The sequence below is a fragment of the Dendropsophus ebraccatus genome, chromosome 14 (assembly GCF_027789765.1).
Source record: "Dendropsophus ebraccatus isolate aDenEbr1 chromosome 14, aDenEbr1.pat, whole genome shotgun sequence".
In the NCBI taxonomy this organism is placed as follows: Eukaryota; Metazoa; Chordata; class Amphibia; order Anura; family Hylidae; genus Dendropsophus; species Dendropsophus ebraccatus.
This window is the reverse complement of record NC_091467.1, coordinates 62785411-62799225: the sequence shown is the minus strand read 5'-3', so window position 1 is coordinate 62799225 and position 13815 is coordinate 62785411. Positions and strand designations below refer to the sequence as shown.

Below are 13815 nucleotides of genomic sequence, written 5' to 3'. Positions count from 1 at the left end.
AAGTATCAGACGTGTTCTATTAACATATCAACATATTACGGTTGCCCTAAAATTTCTTTTAACAGATCACAGGTTTTATTGTGGATTACTTCCCTAAGTTTGCGCACACGGCGGGCACTAGACATGCCCACAAAGCTGTGTGGCTGTAGGACTGCCATGCCGTTATGTGCATCACCCATGATTATGAGCTGTCCATTGACAGAGGTGACATTGGGACAGGGGCAACTCCAGTCCATGTTGAGAAGAGTGATTTCTAGTGCCTGCTTTGCCAAAAATTTTAGTCCCATTTTTTCATCTTTCAGGATTTCTTCCACTGAAACAAGAGCATGTCCAGATTCCTGATCTTCTGTCAGTTCTACTATTCGCCCAAGAATGGCAAAGTCACTTTTACAGAAGCTGGTCACCAGCTTCTGCCGAGGCTTACAGACTTTACACTTTAGGTTTTTGGGGAATGGGCAAGATTCCTCACACATTTCTTTGCTTTCAAAGTTGTTCTCATTGCCTACACACCCGCCATAGATGAAAGACTGACACTGATTCAGTAGCTTGTTGAATGCCCATCGTGGCTCGTATGCCTTGCAAGGACCTTGCAGGGCGGGATAATTGCAGATGTTGACTGGTCCGTTCATACACGTTAACATACATGACTCATAGCTCTCAAAATGGTTCATGTTACTGTTGCAATTGCCGTAGACAAAGATGAAACAATTATTTTTCTTGGCATCAAAATACCAGCGTGTCTGCTCTTCCCCACAGTCTTCACTGTCCGGGGGCTTTAGACACTCATCAGTTGGAAAAAAAGTTTGATTTCCAGATTTTTCCTTGGCAGGTTGCTCCTTAACAGACAAGGGGAAGTTGATCTTGATGATGCCTCCACTGTTTCTAGCTGTACATATATAGACTCCAGTGTCTTGCAGTTGTGTATTATAGATAACTAGCTGGGCGATGTTGGTGACCACTATGTTCGCAACCACATGGTTGGGCCGCATGACTACACTGTCCTTTCCTTCCTTCTCCCATGTTATTTCAGGTTTGGGTTTTCCAGTAACATCACAATGAAAGCTGACCGTGTCTCCGACATTGACAGTCTTGTGAGTGGGTTTGTTCACTAGAGCTGGTGGAAGAATGTTTACAATGGCTGTTTCGACTGATGGAATGGTGGGGATGGCTGTTGTCTCCGATGGAAGAGGGCTAGTATGTGGCCAAGTGAGGTGATACTTGCATGTGACTATAGTTAATGAGATGCCTTTGGCACAAGCTTCGGCATCCATAAAGCACTTGTTATAGTAGGTGAGCCCATCAGAAGCGCAGGTAAAACTTGGTTCTTTCTCGCATCTATCTTTGCATTTGCAGATGGGTTGCCCGTCCCAAATGTCACACTGGGAACCTTGCTGAGTGCACATAAAGAGGTCACAAGTAGCCTGTTTGGGCATCCCCATGGGACCTTTCCTTCCCTTCACATCCATGTATCGAGCTGCCACACAACTTTTGGTTCCACAGACATTAGGACAACACTTCTCGTAAGTTTCACACTCCTATTAAATAAATAAAAAAAAAAAGTAATAAAAAATTTTCCTACTAATAAAAAAGAACCTATAAAACAAATGATACTAGATTTAGCTCACTCAGCTCATCAATCAACACAAAACCAACTCTCTACAAAACGCTAAGTCCCGCATTGAATAACATCCTACCCCCATATCTGTGTTTAGTAATAGTCTCTTTGTATCCTCTGACATAGATACTCCAGCACGTAGAACATGACTTAAAGCAAATAGCACCCACCTGATCAGCTTCACACTCTCTCTGACAGGTACTCTGAGCATCCACCCACAGGTTTGGATTCATATCGTTCGGACATAAGCCGGCATTGTAGTATCTCATGTGAGGTACAGCTTCCCCTTGCAGAAGTAAAAAGAGAAGAATCACCACATGGGTCCTTGCAGCCTTCGCCCCCATACAGGTACTAGTAGAAGGATGACGCATTTCAGGACTAGTGGCCAAATTCTAGCCTTAAAACTGTAAAAAAAAAAATTAAATTGCCGAAAAATTTCCGTAGCGTGTCTAGTGCTCTGCTCACTATACAGCGCCGTCAGTAATACAGCCTGCTCCGATCTGCTCTGGATTAATGGTCTTATAAAAATAACTCTTTAATTCATGCAGGCGGCATGTGTGTATTTACTGTACAATTTATTCCATTGCTCCATTAATTAATTCGGGAAATCTTGATTTCATAGGACAATACGTTTTTGTCCTAGGTTTAGTCTGTGAATTTCCGAAAAAGAAAAAAAAAATTCTGGAAAGACTTAAAAGGATTCCGCTTGCGGCGACGGCGTTCCTCACCCCCCCCCCCACCCCCCCACTTTATTAATTGTTCTGTTCACGGGTGAGCGGGTTTAAATTTATGTAATATGACGAAACAAAATACGACGACTGCTGGGTAATTATATAAAACATTTGAGTTTAATTGGGGGAGACACGTTTACATAGGACTGCTCATTATTTGGCATGGCACAGAAACTTTATATATCAAATTAAGGGCTTAATAAATTCCTTCGCAGCATTATACAACATAAGACTGTTGTTCTTTGTTAGGACTCGGTGAAACCTTAAAGGGAGGAAAAGTCCTAATGAATAGGCTGTCTTTGAAATTCACTATTTTTACAGCTGTAATTTCTCTGTCTGAGCCGATTAGTAAAATCCAAAACACAGACTTTTCACTGTCAGTGCAGCGAACTCGGTACAGCCAATCGAGTGTTGTATAACCGCATCTTGCAAATGTTACTTTCTGAAATTATACAAACCATAAATTCCATGGCAGAGGTAGATTTTAGAGTATGCCCACCGCGGCTCAATTACAGCATGACCACAACTTCAATGTTTAACTATGGAAGGAAAAAAATTGCAAGGAAACTTGTGGCTGTTGCAAAAAGCCTGTTTTCCTTAATTTGTATGTGTACCAGAGCATAAGCCTAACTAAAGTAAACTAAAGAAGAACGCCCATCTCTATCGAGACCAAATAGACCCTTTATTACAGACCCCTACCTTCTCATGAGCAGATCTTCCCTGTATGAACAGTAGACCAGTTGCCTGGAATGCAGTATAAAATCCAGTGATCAGTCTCAGTGTAAATCCCCATTAGATGGGATAATACAGTGATGTGAGAGACTTGGAGCAAGGCCATCAGGGGTTTGGTAGCCAGGGCCAGGAATTCACTGTCAGCTTTGTAGGTTTTTATGTAACAGTGTGGAGAGTATATGGAGGAAGGTGTGAGGGTGCGTTCCCACTAGAGAATCTGTGCGGTGAACTTTCCGTGGATTCTGCTGCTCGCCCCCGTGCCAACATGTCAATTCTTTGGGTGGATGGCGGAATCTGCTTGAGCATAGAATGGAGTCTATAGGACGGAGATTCAAGCGGGAGCGCACCGAGGTGAGTAGTAGAATCCACAGGAAGTTCTCTGCGTGAATTCTATAGTGTGGACGCACCCTGATTGTGTAAAAAGCACCCACAAAAAGGGGGTCCTGTGAACGGAGAAAACCCATCAACGAAATTGGCCCAAGAAGAATGTCAGGAATCGTGCCCATACACACGTGGAGCACTGAGCAAATTGTGACTAAATACAACACTGGTATCCGACCAATATGTCCAAACCCACAACTTACTGCTCCTCAGCATGCATGGATGATGGTCGAATTGATTCAGATCTCTGTGGAGAAACATGGCCAGGTCAAATAGATTTGGATCACTGTGGAGAAACATGGCCCAGTCAGATGGATCGAGAGCTAAATGGAGAAAAATAACCCCGTCAGATGGATCAAAATCTCAGTGGGGAAACATGACTTGGTAGATGGATCCAGATCTCGGTTGCGAAACATGGTCTGGTCAGATGGATCCACATATGTGAATAAATGTAACTTGGACAGATGGATCTAGAGCACTGTGGAGAAACATGTCCTAGTGGAATGAATCCAGATCTCTGTGGTGAAACATGACTGAAACAGATGGATCTAGATGTCTTTAGAGAAACAAAGCCCGGTCATATGGATCCAGATGTCTGTGTAGAAACAAAGCCCAGTCAGATGGATCCAGATGTCTGTGTAGAAACAAAGCCCAGTCAGATGGATCCAGATGTCTGTGTAGAAACATGGCCTAGGCAAATGGATTCAAATCTCTGTGGAGAAACATGACTTGGGTCAGATGAATTTAGATCACCGTGGGGAAACATGGCCTTTCCGAATGAATCCAGATATCTAAGAAGAAACATGTCCTGGTTAAATTAATCTAGATCTCTAAGGCTGCATTCACACGTTCAGTGATTTTCCCGGTCTGGTAATTGTGCTCTGTGTCCGTTTTTTCACGGATCTGTGTTAAAGCATTTTAAATTTCATTGATTACTGCACATCCGTGTTTTCCACGGATGTCACATCTGTGAAAAATACGGATCTCATCGATTTCTATGGGGGATCTATTCTGTGCCTCCGTTCCAAATTATGACATGTCCTATTATTAAACGGAACGGATCACGGATCAGTGAAATCACGGAACGTCTGAATAGCCCAATAGAAAGGAATGGACTGTAAAATTGTCCGTCCGTGCGCACGGATCCGTGAGCACGGACAACTTCCCGAAACGTGTGAATGCAGCCTACGGAGAAATATGACTTAGATGGATCCCAATGTCTGTAGAAAAACCTGGTCAGATGGATCCAGATCTCCATTACCTGGATGGACATTTGTACAACAGGGCTTATCTAAACATTATGGCAGTCAAGTTCATCCCTTTATAATAGCAAATGTTTCCTCTAAAGGTGTCCATATACCTGACCTAATCCACTACTACTGCACGTTCAGCAGACTAAAGTGTATGCTAGCCTCCCCACTATCCACTAACAGATGATGTCAGTAAAGAGAAAGGTTGGACAAGCATGGTTTTTGCTGCCTGACCCTTTTGTTCCAGGTGGAAAAAGCCAGCAGCAGAGCTACCTGGCTCTTACTTATTCTCTCTTCATAGATGAAACAGCTGAAAATGAAATATAAGGATATCGCCCACTGAACACTGTTCGCAGAACAATTTTCCATCCACGAAAGCTGCTCCTAGTTGACACTGAACAACTGTTGGAATTGGCTCATATCTTGACCTAGCATGCTCAATATTAGGAGGAACAAGACCTTAACCTTATGCTATGGTTCATGATCTCGTGTCCTCCCTTCCATATATGATTACTAGACCAGAAGATCTTTCCAGTGTTGATAAGACCAACATTCCAGCCATGGTAAAAACTTTTCTAAGGCTTTGTTAACTTTTTCCCTGTCCATGAGATTCATTCATGAGACTTCAATGACAGTCTTGAAATCTAGAGAAATAAGATACAATAGTCATAATTAGTGTTAAGCCCACCTGTCAAAATGTTTGGAGTTTGGCAATGTTATCCAAACCTGACATGTTTGATTCCCCACGGCTGGAAAACATGGATAAAGCCTATGGTCTTTGGCTGTATCCAAGTTTTCCAGGACTCCCTAGGGCGGTATCCAACTTCTGCAGCTGCAGGGAATCAAATGCTGAGTGTTCGGATAACGTTGCCTAACCCAAACCTTTTTAACAGGTTTCTTCAACACTAGTCATTACAATTCTGGCAAATATATAAATTGAACCTGTGTGATTTCCATTTACCATTTTTTTTTTAGTTATCAATTCAGAAAAGCCTAGAACCCCAATTCTGTACGGAATGACTTTAGCTTTTTCTGATCCAAGCTATAACGAAACAGCACCATTGCTTGTACAGCACCATTCAAAACTGACATCTAGTAAGAGCAGACTGCTCATCATGCAGCAGCCCACAACCTATGGCCTATTGTCTGAGACTCTACTGATCGAACGATAGTCCTGAAGCAGCCTGATATCACACTTCACAACTGCGTTAGATGCAAGATCCCAAATTCTGATGCCGATGGTACTACGTCTGTGAATCTCTGATATTGTGAAAAAGATCATCAACCAATATGTTGGCAAATCCCTTAATATTTTTAGACTTAAGCATTATGTTCCTATGCAAACATAAACGACCCATACGTCTTAAAACTTTAATGACCGGAGAATTTGATGATGGCAATTCCTTTACTATCACTGTACAACAGGACTCCTTTGTTATCAAATTCATTTGTCCATCCATTTAAAGCAACTAATGGGGGGGAACCAGGGGCTGGCTGGCAAATTTTAGCCCGGGGGGCAAGCACACAGCACTGGCCCATGAGTAGCAGGCTGGCGGCCCATCCTTTAAGGACCACTCTGGCCCTTACCTATAACATCTTCGTCATTTGTGACCAAATATCCTACTGTGCCCTGTGAAGGGATCAGAAGTCACTTTCCTGTATAAGTCTATGGGGCGGCTCAGCGATGACACGGAACGTACCCATAGACAGATGCAAGGAATGCTGGGTGACCTCTATCGTACTGAGTATATGATGCTGGAAAGCTGGTTGACCTTCATCAAACTGAGTATAAGATGCTGATAAAGCTGGGTGATCTCCATCATACTGAGTATAAGATGCTGGAAAGCTGGGTGACCTCCATCCTACTGACTATAAGATGCTGGGAAAGCTGGGTGACCTCCATCATACTGAGTATAGGATGGTGAGAAAGCTGGGTGACCTCCATCCTACTGACTATAAGATGCTGGGAAAGCTGGGTGACCTCCATCATACTGAGTATAGGATGGTGAGAAAGCTGGGTGACCTCCATCCTACTGACTATAAGATGCTGGGAAAGCTGGGTGACCTCCATCATACGCAGTATAAGATGGTGGAAAAGCTGGGTGATCTCCATCATACTGAGTATAAGATGGTGAGAAAGCTGGGTGACCTCCATTATACTGAGGATAAGATGGTGGGAAAGCTGGGTGACCTCCATCCTACTGACTATAAGATGCTGGGAAAGCTGGGTGACCTCCATCATACTGAGTATAAGATGGTGGAAAAGCTGGGTGACCTCCATTATACTGACTACAAATACAAGATGCTGGGAAAGCTGGGGTTTCTGTATTTTTTTTTACTGCTGTGGTCCTGTGGGTATAGGCATTCCTCTTTTTAGAACACCCCCCATTAGTAAAAATAATAATAAACAAAACAACAAACACACATACTTATATGTATCCTCTATGTACTCCTGTATATATGTATCCTCTATGTACTCCTGTATATGTCTCCTCCTGTATATATGTCCCCTCTATGTACTGCTGTGTATGTCTACTCCTGTATATATGTATCCTCTATGTACTGCTGTATATATGTATCCTCTATGTACTGCTGTGTAGGTCTCCTCCTGTGTGTGCCTATATACATTATATGAGGGAATATGCAATGCAGGAAAATTTGGATCAGTGTAACTATATATATATATATATATACACACACAGGAGGAGACCTACACAGCAGTACATAGAGGATGCATATATACAGGAGTACATAGAGGAGACATATATACAGCAGTACAGAGGAGACATATATACAGCAGTACATAGAGGATGCATATATACAGGAGTACATAGAGGATATATGATGTATCCTCTATGTACTCCTGTATATATGTATCATCTATATACTTCTGTATATATGTCTCCTCTATGTACTACTGTATATACTGTATGTATCATCTATATACTTCTGTATATATGTCTTCTCTATGTACTCCTGTATATATGCATACCCCCCAACTTTTGCTGGGGGGAAAGAGGGACATAGCCACGCCCATAACTGCGCTCTATGACCCCATAGCCACATCATCTATTACCATTATATAAGTAACAAATATTATCACCACTCCTTCACCACATAGTTACTTATACCACCATACCACTGGTGCCTCCATCTAGGTAGGGTGTAGTAGTGGAGGTATAGTGAGTAAGGGGTGTAGTAGTACAGGTAAAGATGAGGGGTGAGGCAGTACAGGTATAGATATGGGGGGTATTAGTAATACAGATGAGGGGCATTAGTAGTAGTACAGGTAAAGATGAGGGGTGTAGTAGTAGTACAGGTAAAGATGAGGGGTGTAGTAGTACAGGTAAAGATGAGGGGTGTAGTAGTACAGGTAAAGATGAGGGGTGAGGTAGTACAGGTATAAATGAGGGGTGTATTAGTAGTACAGATGAGGGGGATTAGTAGTACAGGTACAGATGTGGGCTGTAGTAGTACAGGTAAAGATGAGGGGTGTAGTAGTAATACGGGTATAGCTGAGGGGTCACTGGGGGAAACTGGGGCAGCTGGGGGTGACTGGGAGAGCTGGGGGTGTATGGGGCAAACTGGGGGAGCTGGGGGTGACTGGGAGAGCTGGGGGTGTATGGGGCAAACTGGGGGAGCTGGGGGTGACTGGGAGAGTTGGGGGTGTACGGGGCAAACTGGGGGAGCTGGGGGTGACTGGGAGAGCTGGGGGTGTACGGGGCAAACTGGGGGAGCTGGGGGTGACTGGGAGAGCTGGGGGTGTACGGGGCAAACTGGGGGAGCTGGGGGTGACTGGGAGAGCTGGGGGTGTACGGGGCAAACTGGGGGAGCTGGGGGTGACTGGGAGAGCTGGGGGTGTACGGGGCAAACTGGGGGAGCTGAGGGTGACTGGGAGAGCTGGGGGTGTATGGGGCAAACTGGGGGAGCTGGGGGTGACTGGGAGAGCTGGGGGTGTACGGGGCAAACTGGGGGAGCTGGGGGTGACTGGGAGAGCTGGGGGTGTATGGGGCAAACTGGGGGAGCTGAGGGTGACTGGGAGAGCTGGGGGTGTATGGGGCAAACTGGGGGAGCTGGGGGTGACTGGGAGAGCTGGGGGTGTATGGGGCAAACTGGGGTTGACTGAAGGGGGACTGGGGACAGTTGGAGTTGACTGAAGGGGGACTGGGGCAGACTGGAGATGACGGAGGGGAAATGGGAAAGACTGGGGGTGACTGAGGGGGACTGGGGCAGACTGGGGGTGATTGAGGGGCACTGAGGCAGACTGGGGGTGACTCTAGGGGGACTGGGGCAGCTGGGGGTGATTGGGGCAGGAGTGCACATAGCCCTCCTCCTCTTCCTCTCACCCTGGCACACAAGTTCCCCTCCCCGCCACACATGCAGGTCCCCGGTCTTTGAAGGAGGCCGCAGGGACTGTAGTGGTGATATCACCTGCTCCAGAGACCGGGACCTGCATGTGTGGCCAGGAGGGGAGCAGGACGTGATATTTATAGCTCAGGCAGGTCAGTCGCAGCTCTGTTAGGCGGACTGCCCGACCGCCCTGCACCTCACCTCCGGCCCGACACTCCACGCACCGCCATAAGCCCGCCATGCACCTCACCTCCGCGCTGCCCGCTTGACCTGCACCTCTTGCCCGGCCGCCAACCCGACAATCCATGCTGCTCCGCCTGCAATGATTTTTTGTGAAAATTTAATTTAAGATTTTTACAAAAATCTAATCGATTCTAACCTTCTGGGCGAATTAATTTATTTACTCACCCAGCCCTAATTCCTCTGTATGTCTCCTCCTGTATATATGTATCCTCCATGTACCCCTGTATATATGTCTCCTCCTGTATATATGTATCCTCTATATACTCCTCTGTATGTATCCTCTATATACTCCTCTGTATGTCTCCTCCTGTATATATGTATCCTCCTGTGTAGGTCTCCTGTATATATGTATCCTCCTGTGTAGGTCTCCTGTATATATGTATCCTCCTGTGTAGGTCTCCTGTATATATGTATCCTCCTGTGTAGGTCTCCTGTGTATATGTATCCTCTGTCAGGGATAGGGAACCTTGGCTCTTCAGCTGTTGCAAAACTACAACTCCCATCATCTATGGTAAGCCTATGGCTGCCCAGGTATGATGGTAGTAGTAGTTCTGCAACAGCTGGAGAGCCTTGGTTCCCTCCCCCTGCCCTATGGCCTGCTGTGTAGATGTCCTGCTGTGTAGATGGCCTGCTGTGTAGATGGCCTGCTGTGTAGATGTCCTGCTGTGTAGGTACCTGGCTTCCTGCAGACACCATCTTCTCGGTCTTCAGGCTCTTCTAGCCCAGACACAGGAGAACCAGCTGGGAGGAGAGAGCAGCCTCTGGTGGCCGGAGGAAGATACTGCCTACAGCAGTTTGCTTTTTACCATAAGCCTCATAGGCTTATCTGCATAATGGCCATAAAGGGGCGGGGCTTACCGGCATGGGGGCGGGGCTTCAGCGGCCGCTTCGAGCACAGACCGGATCCACAGCACATCCACAGGTAAATATGACTGAAGAGGGCGGGGCTGTAAGCAGGGGAGGCACTGAGGACTCCAGCCAGCTGTCAACAGCCATGCGGCCCTGACAACTGGGGGAAGACCGGCCCGGGGGGCATATGCCCCCCTGCCCCCCGGCCCAGCCCGCCCCTGGGGGGAACACCTCTAAAAGGACAATATATTTTAGGACGATATATTTGTTTAGCCCTTGGAGATTGTACTATGCCAAATTCTTGACTATTTTGCTATCAAAAAGGGCTCCATATTCTAAGGAGCCTAATGTTAAAAAATGTTTAATAGGGGCGAAAAAAGTCAAAATTTGCTGATTATTAGTCATATCACATCCCAGAAAACTTGGTGCTAGCCCAGTCAGTGATTGGATGAGCGAGTTGTCACTGCTTAGGAAGTAGTGGGCACAGTGTCCATGGCTGCCTCTGAAGGATCTCATAATCACAGATACGTCTGCTAGTTTTGCTGCATCTTTAAACTAAGCCATGATCTAACATCATTCTTATAAAATTTTAGGTTAGGGTAAATTAGTAGGTTCTGCCTAAAATAAACATCATAGTGGTACCAGTAGAGTCCTTCCAAATTACAGAACACTAGAGATGAGTGCAACTGGGGTACGCTTGAGTCCAATTGTTCGGAATTATATTACCAGTGGCTGAACAAGTTGGATGCAGCATTAGAGAGACCTGAAAAACATGGATAAAGCCTATGACCTATAGCTGTATATATGTTTTCCAGGACTCCCCAGGGCTGTATCCAACTCCTTGGGTCATCAGTATTCAAATGCCACGCTACTGGACTCAAGCATGCTTGAATTGCGCTCATTTCTACAGAACACCTCTAGGAATATAATCGGATGTTGGAATAGTGGAGAAAAATGTCAGTTTCTTCTCTCCTAGTGCTGTGTTTTCCTATAAATCATGGAGGAAAACATTTCTTCTCATTTTTCTTTCTGTCCTTCTCATTCCATTACTAAGCCCTTAACAAGGGAAAGAAGTACATAGGGGGTCATTTATCAAGGGCACGGCACCCATTTTTTTTAAATACAGTGGTTCCTTGGATTACGAGCATAATCCGTTCCGGGGCTGCGCTTGTAATCCAAATTCACTCTTAAACCAAAGCAAATTTTCACATAAGAAATCATAGAAATGCAGACCATTGGTTCCACACCCCAAAATAATGACTTATTATTCTGAATAACATGCAAAACAAGTGAAACAAACATTCAGAAACAGCAGAATATGTGATATTATAAGTTACTGTACAGTAATGGAGAGGATGGGAAACACAAGGGCGGACAGAGACTGCAGGGAGCATGAAGGAATGAGCAGGGCAAATGTGGGCACATACATGCAGCACTCTCTGTCTGGGGAGAGAGGGGTTACAGCTATGGAGAGATTACCTCCACAGTCCTGTCCCCTGATGTAAGCCCCAGCCTGAAGTGGATCTGCTATGATTTGGAAGGTGAAAGAGACTTCCTGGGTCAGAGTACAGTGCTGTAGACCCCGCTATGCAGACCATGCCCCTCCCCCCTAGTACAGGGAGCTCTTACACCAAAGCAATGCTCTTAAACGAAGTAACAATTTTGAAAAACTGTGAGCTCTTAAACCAAAACACTCTTAAACCAAGTTACTCTTACACCAAGGTACCACTGTAAGTTCTATTTCTAAACCAGTTTTTTGACAGACCAATATTTTTTAGATGCGTTTTGATTTAATCTGCCAGTTTTGAGTATTCCTCCAAAAATTTGCATAATCTTGGATTTGCGCCCATTTAAGAAAAAAATCACACAAACTAGCGCAGACCTACGTCAAGTCAGAAACAGACGAATATTTTGCAATTTTTGTGCAATTATTTTTATTCCCAAATATATGACTATCTGTTAAATTAATCCTATTTGGCTGGGAAAAAAATAAGTGAACGTTTGTTGTGACATCATATCCTGTGGAAGCAACGTCGGAGATTCAATAGAGGCCATTCAGAGCCTTCAGATCTTCCACGCTTTACAAGCCTACATGCCTAAAACTGATCCAAGACTCTCAAAAAAAAAAAAAAAAAAAAAAAGCAGCCTGAGAGGACTACCTGAGCAGGTCAAAGTAGGGCATTACTGATGCCCAAAAAATCCAACGGATTAAGAATGCGTACCCTAGGATGGGTGTGACAAAGTCTGGACCCTTTGTTTTTACATAAAAGTAGAGTTGAAAATGTGCCCAAAAAAACTAGTGAGGAACTAAGTGGTTTAGGGTCCCATTTTCTCCAATTAACAATCACAAACTAGCGCTTTTGCAAGCTACTAGAAATCATTTACCATAACACATGGAATGATATTCGTTATTGAGATTATATACTCATATACTAGGAGTATACAAATAATGGACAATGTGTACATACACCAAAAGATTTGCTAATGATTAACAACGATGGTGAGCTGAAAGGTTGCGATCAACGGCAATGAACAAATTTTTGTTAATCGTTGTCTGCATATATATAGAAAGATTAGGGCTAAAATTTGAACACTAAAACGATTATTTGCACAATAATCTTTCCATGTAATGAGGCAAGTAAGAGCTTTTGCTGTCTTACACCAAGAATGGAGAACCTTTAGGCCCTCCAGCTGTTGAAAAACATCATGCATGGACACTGGGAATTGTAGTTTTGCAGCAGCTGGAAGGCCAAAGATTCCTTATACCTGTCTTAGACTTAAGACAGAGGAGTCAGTCAAAAAGCTAAACTATGAGAGAACACTTGGAAGCTGCCCAAGATTTAAGACAATGTGCGATGGTGGCATTGGAAGCCTTAGCTGATAGACACCTACAGGTCTACAATACAGTGCTGGCCAAAAGTATTGGCACCTCTGCAATTCTGTCAGATAATACTTAATTTCTTCCAGAAAATGATTGCAATCACAAATACTTTGGTAATAATAGCTTCATATTTTGCTTGCAAAGAAAAAACACAAGAGAATGGAAAAAAAAAGTGAAATCATTGATCATTTTACACAAAACTTCAAAAATGGGCTGGACAAAAGTATTGGCACCCTCAGCCTAATACTTGGTTGCACAACCTTTAGACAAAATAACCGCGAACAACCGCTTCTGGTAACCATCACTGAGTTTCTCTCTGCTCTGCTGGAATTTTAGACCATTCTTATTTGGCAAATTGCTCCAGATCCCTGAGATTTGAAGGGTGTCTTCTCCAAACGGCCATTGTGAGATCTCTCCTTAGGTTTTCTATGGGATTCAGGTCTGGACTGGACTGCTGGCCACTTTAGAAGTCTCCAGTACTTTCTCTCAAACCATTTTCTAGTGCGTTTTGAAGTGTGTTTTGGGTTATTGTCCTGCTAGAAGACCCATGACCTCTGAGGGAGACCCAGGTTTCTCACACTGGGCCCTACATTATGCTGCATAATTTGTTGGTAGTCTTCATACTTCATAATGCCATGCACACGGTCAAGCAGTCCAGTGCCAGAGGCAGCAAAGCAACCCCAAAACATCAGGGAACCTCTGCCATGTTTGACTGTAGGGACAGTGTCCTTTTCTTTGAAGGACTCTTTTCCCCTGTAAATTCTATGTTGATGCCTTTTCCCA

The 13815-nt window shown here is 44.5% G+C and overlaps 1 protein-coding gene across 1 annotated transcript; it reads right to left on the bottom strand.

Moving 5' to 3' along the window:
* On the bottom strand, nucleotides 1–4337 carry WFIKKN2 (WAP, follistatin/kazal, immunoglobulin, kunitz and netrin domain containing 2). Its single transcript, XM_069951664.1, has 3 exons — nucleotides 3663–4337; nucleotides 1786–1901; nucleotides 1–1535 (listed from the first exon to the last, which is right to left on the bottom strand). The coding sequence occupies exons 1-3, from the start codon at nucleotides 3757–3759 to the stop codon at nucleotides 36–38; spliced, it is 1713 nt and encodes a 570-aa protein (XP_069807765.1). The 5' UTR covers nucleotides 3760–4337; the 3' UTR covers nucleotides 1–35.
* Between the last annotated feature and the right edge of the window lie 9478 nt (nucleotides 4338–13815).

What these genes read in the sequence shown, in the direction of transcription:
- WFIKKN2 (XM_069951664.1), bottom strand. Translation starts at nt 3,759, where the DNA reads ATGTTTCTCCACAGTGATCCAAATCTATTTGACCTGGCCATGTTTCTC. An exon ending in TCCATGCATGCTGAGGAGCA is followed by an intron (nt 1,902 to 3,662) that starts GTAAGTTGTGGG and finishes TACTTCTGCAAG; the next exon opens with GGGAAGCTGTACCTCACATG. An exon ending in GAGAGTGTGAAGCTGATCAG is followed by an intron (nt 1,536 to 1,785) that starts GTGGGTGCTATT and finishes TTTATTTAATAG; the next exon opens with GAGTGTGAAACTTACGAGAA.